Source organism: Fukomys damarensis, unplaced genomic scaffold, assembly GCF_012274545.1.
Source record: "Fukomys damarensis isolate Sample0158 unplaced genomic scaffold, DMR_v1.0_HiC HiC_scaffold_22, whole genome shotgun sequence".
Lineage (NCBI taxonomy): Eukaryota > Metazoa > Chordata > Mammalia > Rodentia > Bathyergidae > Fukomys > Fukomys damarensis.
In genome coordinates this window covers 25,552,153-25,569,418 of record NW_022900934.1, presented here as the reverse complement: position 1 = coordinate 25,569,418, position 17,266 = coordinate 25,552,153, and the positions used below count along the sequence as shown (strand labels likewise).

Below are 17,266 nucleotides of genomic sequence, written 5' to 3'. Positions count from 1 at the left end.
TTTTTTTTTTTTTTTTTTTTTTGTACCAGGGATTGAACTCAGGTCCTTGTGCTTGCAAGGCAGGTGGATGAACCACTGAGCTAAATCCCCGACTCTTCTATTAGTGTCTCATCCCTACCTTGGGACAGTGGCAGGGTACATCACGGTGACCTGTGAAATAGCAGCCAGCTAAGGGACCAGTGCATGATGAAGGCGTAGCACCCACTCCACTGGCTGGGGGAGCCCCCATTGTCCTTGATTTGTGTCACAGCTAGGAGGATACCTGTCCAGAAGAGTTGATGTGAAATTGTGTGAAGTTTGCCCTTGGATGAAGAAGAAGTCTTTACAAGTGAAGAGCTGTTCCTTTTCTGGTCCTACACTCACCTAGAAGGGGGTGCCTCAAGCACAGGCTGCTGGTTTTGGCAGCTGTTGCTTTGCTTTCAGTGCTTGGCCCTGCCTTGGCTGCAGGGTGAACCCTGGGCAATTTCTGAAGCTGTTTTTGTCCCTGGATGTGGAGAGGTAAAGACTTTCCCCAGGCCTCCTGGGTGACTTTGCCTCCAGCTTCTCCATGACCCAGGATGGCTTCAGAGCCATCCCATTGCTCCCAGTACCTTTACCCCTTTGCTATTATAGGTTTTCAGTGCTGAATTTAAGAAAAGGAATTCTTTGCTTTGACTACTGCCCAGACAAGAACTTCCTGGGTAAGTTATCTTTATGTCCCCCAGATGCTGCTCGTCTAGCAGACCTGGTGTGAGGGGTTATGGAGGTTTTAGGATTATTAGAGCCCAGGAACAGTATCGGTCTGGCCTCCTGTCTTGCTTTGCTGGTTACCACTCATGGGCACCAGGCAGTGGTGTGCTGTTGTAAGCCAGTGATGGCTAACCTTTTAGAGTTTTCAATGATAGAAAGCCCACTGTGGGAGGCATGCCATAGATTTTGCCATCACTGATGTTAGCTGTGCATGGGACAGTGGTGGAGAGGATGGGGCAAGAAGGACAGTAATGGATCATGGTGACCCTCTCCCTATCTGGCAGACCTGGCTGGGTCCAAGGTCTCGCTCTGGAAGACAGTCTCCAGTGTAGGACCCTGGTGGCTAATAGCCATTTATTGACCCTAGCAACCGGTGGGTATGACTCCCACATCCGCCTGTGGAATCCTTTCATCTCAAAAAGGCCTGTGTGGCTGATGAAGGGGCATCAGACCTCAGTGACACACATCATCGTGGACAGCAAGAACAGCAGCATCCTCATCAGTATCTCCAGGGACAAGGTGCAGCCCTCATGGAGCCAGCCCCCCTTCTGTACCTTTAGGAATGACACTACCCTGGGAGTAATAGTCTAGCTCAGCCAGCCCCAGGGGAGGAGTCTGGGGCCCAGAGGTGTGTGGTAACGTCCTTGCCCATTATCTCACACTGGGCCAAAGGCCTAAAGGGTCTACCCAAGGCAGATCACCATGAAGGTGGCCACGGGTCTCTTGATGACCCTCAAAGGGCCCTGAGTCCAGGTCTGATGAATCTGTTGGAGCTGGTATCCATGTAGCCCAGCCTGACTGGTTACTTTGTGGCCCTGGTCAAGTCCCTTTTTTGAGTCTCAGCTTCCTCTTTCATAGATTGGGGTGCTGAATGGTTTATAGGAAAATAAACAGGTAGTGAGAGCAGTATGAACAGAGTGGATGTGTGATACCTGTGAGCCCTCCCCCTGTCTTCTGTACCCCCACCCCAGATCTGTATCTCTCAACTCTAGCAGTGACTCCCAAGCCCCACTACGTGGCCCAGCACTTTGCTCCTGAGCTAGTGTTAATTCAGGTTACTGTCCTGTCTACTGGCTGCTCAGGTCATTCCTGCTAGGGTGGGGTGTGATTGACAGCTCTGGGTGCCCTCCTGCAGTGGACAACTTTGTTTTCTGGGACTAATGCTATTAGCTGGAGAACTGTCAGGGCTCTTGGGGTCACTGAGCCACCCTTCCCAGCACCTCTTCATGTATGCTGCTATCTGGAATTCTCCCACAGCGTATGAGCTGATGAAGGATCTGGGCTGGAGGGGTGGAAGGATAGGGCTGGGCACGCTGAAGTCCTCAAGATGAGTGATATGCAAAGGCAAAGTATGGGCTGGGTCGGGCGCACTCCAAGTCCATATGCCCTTCCAGCTTGCTGGGGATGCCTGTGAACTACATGCATCCTGGAGGGCTTTCCATAGAGCTTCCCTGGGATACTCTTTTAGCTCAAGATGAATGCAAAACAGGCTACACTGGGAACAGGTAGGCCATTTGGTAACCTCTCTTGGTAGCCACTCTGACTTAGGCTGGCTTTTCTAGCATGAGGTGGAGTGGGAACAAGTGAAGGCCTGAGATAGGGTGCAGGCCTCCCGCTGTCTTCATCCTCAGCCTGTGGAGTTAATAGTTTAAGTAGGGTAGAGGCCTAAAGGCTGTGCTTTTGTTTACCATGTGCCTGGGTTGTATGATTATTACACAGTTGTGATCCCATCAAAACCTACAGTGGGTGTGCTTTAGAAGTGCTTGCTTACAGGGGTATCCACAGGACCTTAGGGGCCTCTTGCCGTTTCCTACCCCCAGAACATCTGTGTGTGGGACCTGCAGGATTACGTGTGCCTCCAGACCTTCTCTGGGAAGCAGTTTGCCCTGGGAAACTACCCCATCACCAGTGCCTATTTCAACACCAAAGGCAATACCCTCATCTGTAGCACCTACTCTGTAAGTGCCATCCTGACAAGGGGCACCATGACCAGGCTCTTGAGTTCCCATGGGACAGCCAAGAGCACGTCATGCCCTGTCCCTCCTGAGATTGCTAAAGTTGCTGGCCTGGCCTGGCATCCTCCTGAGGGTGGGTCCTGGGTCAGCCCATCGTCTGCCACTGCTGCATCTGTGCAGTTGACACCTGTGCACCCCTCATTGGGGCTCTCCCAGCAAGACCCTCCTTACATGCCCCTTTGGCCCTGTCAGGATGTGGGACTGTTTCCTGCTAAATAATGAATTCCAGGAAGGCGTGGCCCATGCCTGAGCAGTTCTTGAAAAGAGAGGCCCTGGGTAAGCTGTCAGGAAGACAGTTAGGACTGTGCTGGTACCCATGAGAGGCCTGTCCAATCCTGGGGGACAGGAGAAACTGGGACAAATACAAAGGGTAGACTGGCTAGAGTGGCGGTGGGAACTGTGCCTAAGTGGGAGCCTGGGGGGCTGCGAGAGTAACCAGCAGGGACAGAGAGTTTCCGCTGAAAAAGGAGAAGAGGGCATCTGTGGTTGAGCTCCACTGAGGCTTTGCACCCTCTATTGGTCAGGCCCCTCTGGGAGGGGACCCAGCCATCCTCCTGTGCACCTGGCTGGCTCTCCCCCTAGACAGTAGTTTATTGAGAAGGACGGTTGTGGGTTTATGTACATCTTTGCTGGGTGCCATATCTTGGCTGTTGGCATTTGTTCAATAGAACTTTGAAGTTCATTCCAGGTCATTAAACTGTCAACTCTTGCTTTTCGTGGAGAGCTGAGAACATAGTAATGAGGCATTATCCTAACTTTTTAGGGTTGAAGAAAACCAGATAGTTTTAGTAGAAAGTGCTATGTAAGTTGAAAGTCTTAGATTCTAAGTACCTCAGGAGCACAGAAAGAGTTCCCTGCCTAGCCTGGGACCAGGCTGGTCAGGAGAGGCTTCCTGGAGAGAACACCTAAGTGAGGATGTCGTGAAGTGAGATGGACCAGCAAGGTTGGAGGCCTGATTCCAGGAGTGGGCACTGTGGAGTAGTGTAGGATGTCTTAAGTTTATGGAAATTTCTCCCTATGGCCAGTCACAGAGGGGTATTAGTCACTGTCTATCTCATGCAGATTGGCATCCTAAAAGGGTACTTGGAGGCTCATGGGCCGACGAAATTAGGGAAGACCACAACTCACAATTCAGCCCTGTGTGCTGTCCTCTACAGCAAGATCTTCAAGCAGGTGAGTGGGTAGGGCTTGCCTCTGAGGCTGGCAGGAATGCCAGGTGACACAGGCCAGGCCCCAGAGCTCCTGTGTGCCTGTGTCTGCATGTGGATGCTGAGAGTTAGAACGTGGTGGTGGTGCTGGGGCAGCAGGATGTAGGCAGGAGGCAGTTCTGCAAGCCAAATCTCTGAGCTCCCTGTGCCAGTCATTGTATCTCCTAATTTCTCTGAATCGTGCTGAGCTGATGCTTCAGATCATTTCTGGACAGGCAGCTTCTTTACTCAAAGTGAGATGGTACACTAGTCATGGGAACTCTGCAGTTACCAGTATGGATGCTATTCCAGAACACCACTGTCCAGGGAAACCACAGCTGGGATCTGTTTGATGTGGGAAGGGAGGGAGGTCTGGTCCATGCTCTAGGCCAGAGTAGAGGTCTTTGAGTGGGTGAGGCAGATGGGCATGTGGAATCATTTCTGAGTAGCAAAAATGGGGCTACTGAGGCCTCTGCCCATTCTCAGTGGGACCTCCTGCCTGGCCTGGGGTCTGTGCAGGGTGGGCTGAGCCAGCTGCAAAGGCAAATGTTGGCTGGACAAGGCCAGAGCTCACTCTCTGCCTTTCTGTTGTACCAGCATCTCTCACTGCCTTAGGGCTCTTCAATGCTGTTTAATTTTAAAATCATCCCAGCTTTTCTGGATGTTGTCAGTAGGTGGGTTGGTCTGAAATAGCTTCACCGGCTACTCCTGCATTGTAACAGTTGTGGTGGCAGCAAAGTGTTTCATTGATTGGCATGACCAACCTTTACTCTCAACATTTCCCTGCTGAGTGGGCAGTTTACATACACACACACACACACACACACACACACACACACACACCCTTTGTGCTTTTGTCATGATTGATGTTTCAGCAAGTATCTTTTCTGAAGTAGTGTTTATTTTCTCAAGATAAACTCTGACTTCACAGGGACTTTACTAAGCTGATTCCTTCTAAAAGAACAGTGCTGCTTTGTGACACAGAGCTGGGGAGACCTGTTTTGTGGGATGGTTTGTGCTGCTGCTGGGAGCCCTGGAAATGGCTTTCTTGTTGTGTGGTGGGCAGAGCTGCGCCAGCTGTGGCCCTGACAGACTGGAGGCCACTGTGGGCAGTGGAGATCCTTGCCTCTAGCAGCCTTAGCAATGTGCTCCCCAACAGGTGCTGAGTGGCTGCCAGCAGGGCACAGTGAGTGTGTGGGAGATCGTGACAGGGAGAAAAATGATGGAGTTCTCAGTGTCCGGTGCCCAGCTCGTGGAGCTCACTGCAATGGCCCTGGACACGTACGAGCGGTGCCTCCTGACGGGCTTGCTGGATGGCACAATGAAGATGTGGAACTACAACACTGGAGAGTGTCTGCTAACTTTCCCCAACCCTGACCAAGTGGAGGTCAGTCTACTCTGCCAACTGGAGACAGAAGCAAACCACAGCTCCTGGGACCCTAGGACACGCTATTTTTTGTGTGTCTCCCAAAGGCTGCATGACATGGTCAGAATGCCTGGCTTCAAACCTGCTCGAGTCTTTGTGTCCTTATGCCAAAAATGAAGACAGGCAGCAGTGTTATAGAATTCAATGGTCTAGGTCCATTAAGTTAGATAATGTGGTGTGAAAGCATGCTGAAAATTAATGCCGGTATTAATTTGAGGGAATTGTCATCATTGAGTTTTAGCTTTTTGCTTGGTACATTGAGAAAGACACTTGGGGCCCAGTGCTATGGTCTTGGAAGAGCTTTAGTTTCGTTTTCTTCTATCTTCAACAGATTAGTGGCATTGTCCATATGAACAAAGTGTACTACATGACAGGATGGAGTAAGAGGATCACCAGTTTCATGTGAGTAGCAAGCGTGAGTGGTGAGTAGATAAGGCAAGTGTTGATCTCTCTCACTCTATGTTGATCTCTCTACTCCTAGCTTTCCTAGTGTGTGGCATACTGAGCACAAAATTAGTGGTGGGCAGTGACCACTGCTCCCTCTACTCATCTATCCATTCGTTCATCCTTCATTAAGGCTGATATATCCTAGCCACATGCTGGGGGTGAGTGTAAGCAAGAATGATTCCCCAGCTGAGGGCTACTCTGGGCTCTGATCAGATGGAGGTTTTCCTGGTGTTTGGAAAGCTGCTTCTCCTTTTTCCCCTGACTTGGTCTTGCTCTGGAGAGCAGCCAGGATTCTGTGAGTTTCTCTACCATACCAGTGAGTGTGAAACCAGGACTGAGGTTCTTCCAGGGGACCTGCTCCATTTTGAATCTGAAATCTTTACATCAATGTTGTCAGACGTTTATGCTACAATACCTGCGGTCTGTATTGTGCCCTGTCGTCCATTTGCTACAAAAGACAAAGAACATCATGCATGTGAACAGAATGTCTCCTCGGAAGGATCAGGAAGAGCAAACTCACACATTGTGGAAACTATCATTTGCGACCTTAAGAGCAAAATTCCTGCTTTAAAAGCTGCTCCAGTCCTCTTTCTCCACCTGAGATTTTAGAAGCAAAAATAATGCTCAGAAATTGTGGCTTCAGCTGCTGGACATGTTAGAAGCTGGCATGTGTCTAAGGGTCCTGCTTATCTTACATCTTAAAATATTTTAAATGACTTGATTTTTAATGAAATAGCTCTTTGTAGTTTCTTGACCCCTTATTAAGAAGGTTCCTCCTGTCTTTAGCCTTTTGAGGAACTATAATAAAATGCCTTCTCTTAAAAAAAAAAAAGGGTGACAGAGCCTCCGTCCTCCTGGAGCATCTCTGTGGGGGAATGTCTTGTTTGGACTGCTGTAACAGGATATCAGATCACGTGGCTATAAACTTCAGAAATTTATTTTGCGCAGTTCTTGAGGCAGACCAAGGTGCCAGCAGGTTTGGTGCCTGGTGAGGACCCACTTCCTGCTTCATGGAAATTTGTCTTTTTTTTTCCTCTTCTGCTTTTGTGGTGTTGGTGATGGAACACAGGCCTTTCACATGCTGGGCATGCACTCTACCACCGAGCTACACTTCCAACCTGAAAGCTGTCTTTGTGTTATAAACTTACCCAGTGGAGGGGCTGAGGGATCTCTCTGGGGCCTCTTTTATAAGGGAACCAAATCCCATGTTGGGGCTCCACGCTCATGACCTCATCATCTTTCAAAGACTTGATCACCAGTACCCGCACATTGGAAAATAGGGTTTTTTTTGTTTTTTTTTTTTTGGTGGTACTGGAATCGAACTCAAGACCTTGTGCTTGTCAGGCAGGTGTGGTACCACTGAGATAAATCCCCAGCCCTGGGAAATAGGTTTTTTGAGACATGTTCTCACTATGTAGTTCAGGCTGACCTTGAATCTTGAACTCACTGTGTAGCCCAGGCTAGCCTCAAAGTTGAGGTGATCCTCCTGCCTCAGCCTCAAGAGTGCTGGGATTATGGGTGTGTGCCACTGTGCCCAGCTGTTGAAGTAGTTTTATTACATGAATTTTGGGAGAATATGAAATTCTCCCATGTATTCCTCTTCTGGTTTCTACAAATTTATGTCCTTCTCATATGCAAAATATATTCTCCTAGGCCTCAGACTGTGCTAATATCAGTCCATTGGGCCAGCTGAGCTAGTTCATCACACCCAAGATTGATGTCTTTCTCAAGAAACAGAAGTAGTGTGTGCCTCACCCTCCCACGTAGCTAGGATTACAGATGTGAGCCACCATACCTCTTTTTATAAGGGCACCAGTCTCATTTATGAGGACTCTACTCTTGTGACTTAATCGCCTCTCAAAGGCCCCACCTCCACATTCCATCCCACTGGGGATTAGGTTGGGAGGGAATTTGGGGGGAACACAGCCTATGTGAAGTAGTCAAATAATTTCACTTGTAAAGTATACTGTGATATGAAAAAAATAGAAATCCCTACAGGGAGTAGAGGTGGAAGCCTAATCTAGTCCTGGGGAGCCATTGGAATGGGTCATGGGTTGGTGGATCTGAAGGGTGATCATAGGAGCGGTAACAAGGGAGCATTTGGGACAGGATCACTCCACAGGGTGGAACACCACATGCAAGGTCCTTCCTTTTCAGAGGGCCTTTGTGGGGCTGTGATTTCCCTGCTTTACCCTAATCCTTAACGGGGTATCTGAATGGGGGGATTAGGGATAATAGCCTGGAAGCCTGTTGACAGGCCCTTTATAGTAGGCACATGGAGAGAGTTTAGGAAATGAGGTTAAGTGAGGCAGGGCTTCAAGCTCCAGTGCCCCAGAGCTTCTCTTCTGAGCTGTCTCACAACGTCTGAAGGGCCATGGTTCTCCTCAAAGAGCATTAAAGGCTGCGCTTGTTGCCCTCTCGTCCCTGGCCACGTTTACAGGTTCCACAAGACCAAGCCAGTGCTCTTGTGCCATCACTGGCAGACCTTCCACATGGAAGATGTGCTCTGCATGGCTAAGTACCAGAACCAGTTCCTTGGGACTTCCTCCTACAATGGGGACATCCTCTTCTGGAACGTCAACATGTTGAAGCCCATCTTGAATTTCAATGCCTCCGTGAGCCCCTTACCCTTGCAGCCTGTGAAGGTACAGTCTCAGCAGGAACACCCTCCCTCTCACTTTTGTCTCAGCTGGGGGCCAGGATTGAGGAAGGGAGGGAGGGCGGGACGCACTCTGGGAAGCAGAGGGCAAGTGATGTATTCTGGAGGGGCTGGAAGCTGCGAGGATACATGGTAGTTTCTATGATTATATCCATTTGATAGATGAGAAAGCTGAGGCACAAAGAGATAAACACCTTGTCTAAGGCCACATAGCCAAGAACGTGTAGAGCCAGGCTCAGGCAGTCTGACTGGTGGCTCTAGTCCTGTCATTTCTCATAAATTACTCGCTTGTTGGCGGAAGCTCCCATTTTACTCATAACTGTTACATGTTACTGCTCTGAGCGCCCCAGACTTACGGTGGGGACCTAGGAAACTACAGGCTTGGAATTACTACATCATAGAAGACTAAAGTTGGCAGGGTCCTAAGGGGTCACCGTGTGTAGTATTCAGCTGTGCTAGGAAGACGTGCAGGGTTGAGGGGCTCTGGTGAATGAGGCTTCCCCCAGAATGGCTCAGTGTTTTGTATCTTTTACACTTGGGATTTTCCTCAGATTAGAAACAAGCATGAACAGCTTTGGAAACCACTGCCCATTTTACAGATGAGGAGATAGAGCTGCCAACAGTAGCCATGCTGTACCTTTGGGGACTTAGGACATTAGTGGTAGGTGCAGGGATGGTGTTAAAAGCTTTGCTCTGAGGGCTTTAAGGGTGAAAGGTTTCTAGAAAGCAAGTCCTCAGACAACTATAAGATCCAGAGTTATTGGTATTGGGCTGGGGAGTTTCCCTCTAGGATGTTACAGTGCCTTCAGGGATGCTTTCTTCCTGGTACAGGTGGAAGAAGCAGAGGTATGTGTGGATAGCAGCCAAGGGCTTAGCAAAACCTGCGTGGAGAAGATGTGGGCACATAAGGCCTCCGAGCGGCTCCCTTGCCCTGGCAGGAGGACCAGCCACAGACGGACCCTCATGTCAGCTCCTGTGGGGATGAAACACTCAGGCTCCAAGGAACCAGAAAGGCCTCTGTCCCAGCAGGTGAGAGAGAACCTCTCCCCCCGTCTTTGGTGTTTGTTTCCGTATTCAGGTACACTTTTCCCAGGGTGTCTAGAAAAGGTGCTTTCCTATCCACTCACTTGTTTGGAGCATGACAGGCAGGCAAAGTACCTTTCTGTTGTAGTCCCATTGTATGTAACCTGCTGCGCTGCCACAGGCCTGGGGACGGTTGCTTCCCAGAGCGCTGCCACACAAGGCTCCAGAGCCTGAAAATTTAAGAGTCCCTGAGGAGACCGCCAGCCTGAAAACCTAAAAGTAGATGCTAGAGACTGAGCTGCTGATTTAGTCCTCGAGTCTGAGTACCAGTTGCTGGCCCAGCAGTACTTGTGGGGGTTCCTGCAAGCCAAGCCTCCTTGGAGCCCAGGCCACAAAGGCCTGAGCCAAGATGCGGCAAAGCACTGTCCTCTTCCTCTGAGCTCTCTTGGACATGTTCCCCAGGATTGGCTCTTCTAAAAGGAACGAGAATGCCTGAGAGTTCTCTTGTAAGGGTAGAGAGAAGGAGCAGGAGAAACTATTGCCTCCTGACTGCAGGGTGGCTGGACATGGTCTTCCCACAGTGATGACGTTATCTCAGTGATGAGTCCAGAGCTCTTTTGTGTGGACCTCTTTTGGAGGGGCCAGTCCAGTTTCTGCAATTAAGTTCTCATTCCTGCTTCACACACCTTCTACAAAAAGAAAAAGGAAAAAAGAAAAAAAAAAAAAAGGTCATTGCAAACGTATGGCAGTGTAGAGCCAGCTCCAGAATGATCTGCTGGGAGTAGTTCCTCGGAAAGGCTCGCCCTTTACAATACCCTAAGACACTCATGCCATTGTAGAAGGATCAGGATTATGCCACTGCCTTTGGAGCTTCTAGAACAATAGTAGGCCTCTTTGGCCTCATTTTTAGCCAGGTAACCATTTCCATGACAAAGAAAGGGTCTTCTGCAAAGGCAAAATCAAGTATCTGTTCTAGACAGCAAAATTACTTGTCGCTGAAAAAGGGAGATTCCCCAGCCTTAGAGAGTCTAAAGCCTAACACATACCAGATAGGCTGCTGGGCTTTACAGGGTATAGTATCTACTGTGGGCATCACGGGGCGGCCACTGGTCATCTGCCTCTGGTCTCTGTCCCTCATGGGGAAGGAAGGCACCCTTATGTGACCTGAGAGGCCTTGCTTTCTTTCCAGATATGTTTCAGCACTGGGAGATCCAAGTCGTCAAACAGGTACCTTGACAAAGGGTCATTTTACAAAGAGACTGAAATGAGAAGAAAGGAACCCCAGAAGAAAATGTTGCTGCAATCCAATGCATCAGTGGAGAAGGTTGGCCATGCTTAGCCGTGGTGTGGGCAGTCATGGTTGGGCTGGGCCCGCTGGACGAGGAGCCCAGCTGGACTCACTCTAGAGCCAGAGGGGCATTGCAGAGAGGATGGTGCTGTGCAGAGTCCTGGAGTCAGGGCTGCAGTGACTGAGGAGTGTTCTCCAGGGGCAGGGGTGCCCACCGAGGGGAGCAGGATCCCCTCCTGGTTGGGGGTTGGGCTGGGGCAGAATGGCATTTCCAGATCCCGCTGTTGGAATGACCTCCCCTGCCTGCAGGGGTGCTTTGTGTGTGTATGAGTGATGCTGGTTCGTCTCTGTCCTTGTCTCTTCTCTTCCCTTCCCCTTTCTGACCCTGAGTACTCTTTCACTGTGATATTTCTCCCGTTCCTGAAAAAAGCATCACAGCTGTGGTAGGGCATGCTGTGGGGACTAGGGACTGAGAACAAGGACCCCTTGGAGCTGGTCCTCCAGTGATGGGTGGACAGCTGGGGGCTCCTGTTCCTGCCACCAGGTTCTGAATGTTTTTCTTTAACTCTCTTCAAAATATCTTTAAATAGCTTCAAGAAGTACTAATGCTAGTTAATAATAAGCAGTATTTACGGAAAAAGATTTCATCTTCCTCTTTCCTCCCCATCTCATTCCCAGTAGTAGTAGTTACTGCTAACAGTGCTATAAAATTACAAATTTTAGCTGTGTCTTGCCTTTTTTTTTTTCAGTGCTGGGGATTGAGCCTAGGGTTACACATAAGCTAGGCAAGCACTCTGTCACTGGGCTAGACCCAAACCATTTTAAAATCATGTATGTTTTGTGGATATGTTTTCATGTTTCATTTCGCTCTTCTTTTGGTTGCGTAGTACCCCACCATGTGGGCATTGCATGAACTTTACACCAGTCTTCTATTGACAGACATGTAGGTAACGCCAGTTCTTGGCTTTTCTGAAGAGCGTCGCGCTGAGTGCCCTCCCTGTACACGCTGGACACTGTGTGCATACGCTGCAGGGACGGTCCTCGGGGCAGGACTGCCAGCAAGCTCAGCCCTTTAAATCTGTGACTCCTCTCAGGCTGGTGATGACTTGTGCTGTCAGGGCACAGGTGGTTATTCATTGAGCATCTACCGCGCCGGGCTCTGGGGAGGTCGTGGTGGACGGAGGCCAATCCCTATCCTCGTGGAAGTGGCACTGTGGTCGGTGCGACACATGGAGTGAGCAAGTGAACAAGGAAGCTGGGAAGAAGGGAGGATGGGTGTGGGTGGTGGGGCCAGCGCTGCTGCTGTAACATCCTGAAGCAGCGAGGACCATGCCCTCCTGTTATCTGGGAGGGTGGTGACCCTGGCAGAGTGGACAGGAAGTACAAGGCTCTCTCAGGAAAGCGTACTTGGAAGGTTCAAGAAAGAACCTGTCTCTGTGTTCTCCCTCTTCCCCTCCCTCCCTCCCTCCACTCCACAATTTTTTGTCTGTCTCTGTAATTATAAAGTGATATATGTCCTTCATTAAAACTATAACATTTAATCTCTGTAAGAGTGTATAAAATTAAAGGATGGCTATCCACCTCCTCAGTCTCCAGAGGGATCTATATGGTTAGCCTTCCAGGCCTTTTTTTCTGAGCATATACAAGCACATAAATGTATGACTGTATATGTGTAAATACAGGGATCTCTCCTACATATTCTGCCCCTTGCTCCCTCTCACCTGGTGCCTCCTGGGCCTCTGTCTATCTTCATGATGGTGTTTTTGGAGTCTCAGCCTTCCTTTTCTAGCCATGGGGTGTTCTGGCATCCACCATGTAGTTTATCCAGTGTCTCCCATCACTGGCAGATGATTAAGTTTCTAGGTTTTGGCTTTGTAGAAATCACTGCAGTGACATCTTTGTACATACATTTCAGATGTTTTTTTTCTATTTCCCAGGAGTAAAACCTCAAGCTTAGAAATACAGCCCTGGAAGGCTTTTGCTATGTTGTGTTACACTGCAGCCTAATAATAATATAAGCATCAGTTAATATTTATTGAGCTCTTAATATCTGCTAGCCAGTGAACTTGATGGTGTATATAAATTATTTTTATGTTATCTTAAATAACCCCAGGGGATATGCACTGTTCTTCTCATTTTATAGACAAAAACAGGCTCAAAGAGGGGAAATGACTTGCTTGTGAATCTCACTGCCGGAAAATGGCAGAGCCAATGCTTGAGTCCAAGTCTGTCTATTTTCAGGCTCTGACTTTTTAAAAAATTCTTTGTATAGTTTAATTCTTTGCAGTTACTATTGGGAATTTCTTGTGTGGTTTTTTTTAACCTGGTCTTGCATCATGAATCTTGGCCAGATTTTTGACTGGATATGTGTACAAAGGATTGAATGTCTGCTGGTGAGATTTCAGTCACCATGATGGCAGTGTGTGTGTGTGTGTGTGTGTGTGTGAGTGTGTGTGACACTCTGGTGGACAAGTGTGTAAGAGTGCTTCCTGCTGATGTTGCCTCTCCAGGCCTCTGTGTGTCCCACTTCCTTCTCTACTGTTCCACAAGCAGCCAAGTCCCTTCTTCGGGAGTGGGGAGCTGGGCTTTGAGCAGAACACACAGCTTTTCAGGATAGTGCCCAGGAGAGGGTCCAGAGCTTTTGGATCTTGTCTGGTGCCAGGCTTTCCTTAGTGAAGGGAGGGACTCAGGAAGGATGGGACAAAGGCGTCCATTAAACAGTAACTTGCCTTTCCCCCTCTTCCTTCAGCTACTTTCTATCTCTTAATTTTGACTACTCCAACTAGCTCATATAACTGGAATAATATTAATCATTCTATGATGATTGGCTTACTTAGCATGATGTTCTTTGAACTCATTTACATTGTACCTTGCATATATCAGAATTTCCTTTATTTTTTAAAGGCTGAACACTATTCCATTGTATGTACATACTGCATTTTGCTTATCCACCTGAATAGACACTTGGGTTTGGTTTCTTCTCTAGGTTAGTTATTGTCAATAATACTGCAATGATACTGTCTTTGGATGCACACATTTAAAAATTTTTATCAAGCCCAGTTTGCCTATTTTTTCTTTTGCTGCCTATGTTTTTGGTATAATATCAAAGAAGCCACTGTCAAATCCACTGTTGTTAAGCTTTTGACCTTTTCTCTTTTAAGGATTTATTGGTTGTAGGTCTTAAATCTGGTTTTAATCCACTTTGCGTTAATTTTTGAATATGATATGAGTCGAATTTCATTCTTTTTTTTTTTTTTTTGAGACAGGGTCTCACTAAGTGGTTCAGACTGCCCTGGAACTCACTATGTAGCTCAGGCTGGTCTCAAACTCACCGTGATCCTTCTGCCTCAGCCTCCTAAATGCTGGGATTATAGGTGTGCGCCACCACACCCAGCATGAACTTCATTCTTTTGCATGTAAATAACTAATTTTTACAGAGCCATTTGTTGAAAATACTGTCTTTTCCTCATAGTCTTAGAACTCTTGTCAAAATTCATTTGACTTTTTATGCAGACTTATTTCCGGGCTATTTTATTCCATTGATCTGTATATGTCTGTCTGTGTATATCACCATGCTGTTTTGGTTATTACAGCTTACTAGTAAGTTTTGATGTCAGGAAATGTGGGCCCTCAAGCTTTGTTCTTTGTTTTCAAAATTGTTTTGTCTACTCAGGTTTCCTTGAGATTACATATGAATTTTAGGACACACTTTTCTCGTTCTGTGAAAAATATCATTAGATTTCTGATAAGTATTGCATTTAATTAGTAGATTGTTTTGAGTAGTATTGATATATATATATATATATATATATATATATAATTTGTGTGTGTTTGTGTGTGTGTGTGTATGTGTGTGTGCGCCAGGGATTGAACTCGGGACCTTGCACTTGCAAGGCAGGCATGGTGTCCACTGAGTCAAATCCCTGGCCCAGTATTGATATCTTAACAGCAGTAAGTCTTCCAATCCACTATGATGTTTCCATTTATGTCCTCTTTAATTTCTTTCAGCACTATTTTGTAGCTTTTATTATACAAATATTTTACTTCCTTGGTTAAGTTAATTTTAAGTATTTTATTCTATTGATGCTATTATAAATGTAAATGAAGTTGTTTTTATTTTTTTCAAATTGTTCATTGTTAGTGTATATAAATGCAACTGATTTTTGTGTACTAACTGTATCCTGTGACTTTGCTGAAGTGAGTTATTAGTTCTAACCATTTTTTGGTTAAAAATCCCTACCCTCAAGTAGCTCATGCTCCTGTATGATGATGTTACCACCAGGTAGATAGGAAAGGGCATCTTAGAAACTGTGAGACCAGTTGGGTATGGGAACTTTCCCAGGACCCTCAGCAATATGTGACAGAGGCCAGAGTAAGCCCTGGCTCACAGCCCTGCTCTCTTGCATAGATCATTTTCCTGCAGACCAGGCCTCGCCTGCCACATACGGCGGCCATGCTGAGCAGCTGCATCAATGGCTACATCTATGCTTGCTCCATCCATGGGAATGGAGGTCTGCTAGGGAAGTTCCCCGTGGACCTTGAAGATAATGGGGATGTTGTGGGTGCCATGGCCACTGATGAAAACGACTGGATCCTTATCACAGGAGATTGTAAAGGACGCATCAAGGTAAGGAAGAACCCTTGTTGAGATTGAGGGTCTGGGGCCAGCCAAGCTTCTGGTTACCTCTTTGGTATGTGTAGCTCTGGCTTAGTTCCTATTCCACCTGGGTTTGGAGTCATTTGTAAAACAGTGGGGGGAATAGGGTGGGATATTTAGGAGCCCTCCCCTGCTCTGATGTGCCCAGTGAAATGCCCCGAAGAAGCTTTCCTCAGGAGCCCATGGCCCAGCATTGTCCTCGCACTTCTCCCTCACCTCGCAGTGGTGTAGCTCATCTGTGATCAGCTGTCTTGTGCTTTGTGGTGAGACGTGAGGCAGGAGTGTCTTGTGCTTCAATCAGCTACACTCCCTCTGCCTGCTAATCAGTGGATCTGCCTTTGTCCCTTTCTGGCCCTGAGTAGCTATTTATTTCAGAGGTGTAACTAAGAACTGCTCCCAAAGTAAAGAGGAATAGTCTGGGAGGGACCCACAGACTGACCTGGGGGTGGGCTCAAAGAGTGCTATGCTCAGGGCTCAGTGGTTCCACCGCCTGCCTCACAAGTGCAAGGTCCTGAATTCGATCCCTGGTACTGAGAGAGAGAGACAGAGAGAGAGAGAGAGAGAGAGAGAGAGAGAGATAGCGCTTTGCAACTAACCCAGACTTTGTGCCTAGATATGGGACATCAAGGATTACTGCACATTTGTTGGCCATCGGCTACCCCAATCTAGTGGGGTGAAGATTCCCACTGAAACAGAGAACAAGTTCCGGTTCTTAATTCCTGATCGGCTCCAGACCAGTATTCCATACTACATTCCTCTGCAGGAGAAGGAGGTAGGGAGATTACGGGAGGGGGCGGGTGTTGCTCATAAAAGTACTTTTGAAGCCCTACTAAGCTGGGACTGTGGTTCTTTCTCTTAGTGAGATTATGGTTTTTTTCATGTTTCCTTTTCATGATTGGCTTTTGTGGAAGAATCTGTTAATCAGAGGCCAGGATTAGTAGTGAGACACAACTATACACACACCAGATATCCCTGTACACATATATATGCTTTGTATACACACATACATGTGCACGCACCCTATCCATGTGCTTTGCTCTTTGTAGGTGGATGTAGGTGGACTCTGGACTCAGGAGTTTTTCTAAAAAGACAAAATATCTATATATTTTCTGAATAAGTAATACATTAACAGGGTGCAAAATCCCTTGATATTTAGCCACGTGGTGGTAGATCCCAGCCCTCTGAGAGGCTGAGACAGGAGAATTGCAAGTTCAGCTTAGTGACTTAGCAAGATCCTATCTCAAAATTTAAAAAAAGATTGGGGATGTAGTTCAGCGTGAAGGGCTTAGGTTTAACCCCTAGTACTATTTAAAAAAAAAAAAGAATCAGTTGATATTTGCTTTATGACTAGTGAAATTAAGCACCTTCTCCTTAGTTATCAGGAGAATGCAAATAATCATATCACAGTGACATATGCGCACCTATGTTTACAGCAGCACAGTTTGTAATAGCTAAAACTTGGAAACAGCCCATTTGCCCATCAGTAGGAAACTGGATAAAGAAGATGTGGTTTTTCTATAAAATGGAATACTACTCAGCCATAAAGAATGACAAAGTAGATTCATTCGTAGGAAAATGGATACATTTTGAGGATATACTCCTAAGTGAAATAAATAAGTCACACATGTGTAAATACTGAATAGTTTCTCTGGTGTGAAAAACTATAATAGTACTCAAGATCGTAATGGGATAATTAGCAATGTGAAGTAGGAAGAAAAGGGCTAAAGGTGTAGGGACAGTGGGAAGGGTAGGAGAAGGGGAATAAGGGAAAGGGAAAAAATGTGAGAAAACGTAAAAATGGAATTAAAGTGTTTGTAGATGGGGAGGGGAGGAGG

General features: G+C 47.2%; 1 protein-coding gene across 11 annotated transcripts in view; it reads left to right on the top strand.

Annotated features, from left to right (window-relative positions):
• Nucleotides 1-17,266, top strand: part of Efcab8 (EF-hand calcium binding domain 8) — a 78,615-nt gene that overhangs the window by 39,360 nt on the left and 21,989 nt on the right. For 8 of the 11 annotated variants that reach the window (XM_010628419.2, XM_033767043.1, XM_033767041.1 and 5 more), the window contains 11 exons: nucleotides 613-680; nucleotides 1,097-1,248; nucleotides 2,550-2,687; nucleotides 3,807-3,917; nucleotides 5,091-5,318; nucleotides 5,689-5,759; nucleotides 8,245-8,449; nucleotides 9,295-9,492; nucleotides 10,676-10,810; nucleotides 15,183-15,401; nucleotides 16,045-16,203. In XM_010628419.2, the coding sequence (XP_010626721.1) occupies nucleotides 613-680; nucleotides 1,097-1,248; nucleotides 2,550-2,687; nucleotides 3,807-3,917; nucleotides 5,091-5,318; nucleotides 5,689-5,759; nucleotides 8,245-8,449; nucleotides 9,295-9,492; nucleotides 10,676-10,810; nucleotides 15,183-15,401; nucleotides 16,045-16,203 (1,684 nt within the window). The remainder of the gene's footprint in view (nucleotides 1-612; nucleotides 681-1,096; nucleotides 1,249-2,549; nucleotides 2,688-3,806; nucleotides 3,918-5,090; nucleotides 5,319-5,688; nucleotides 5,760-8,244; nucleotides 8,450-9,294; nucleotides 9,493-10,675; nucleotides 10,811-15,182; nucleotides 15,402-16,044; nucleotides 16,204-17,266) is intronic. The other 3 variants (XM_033767044.1, XM_033767045.1, XM_033767048.1) reach the window with 3 other exon arrangements.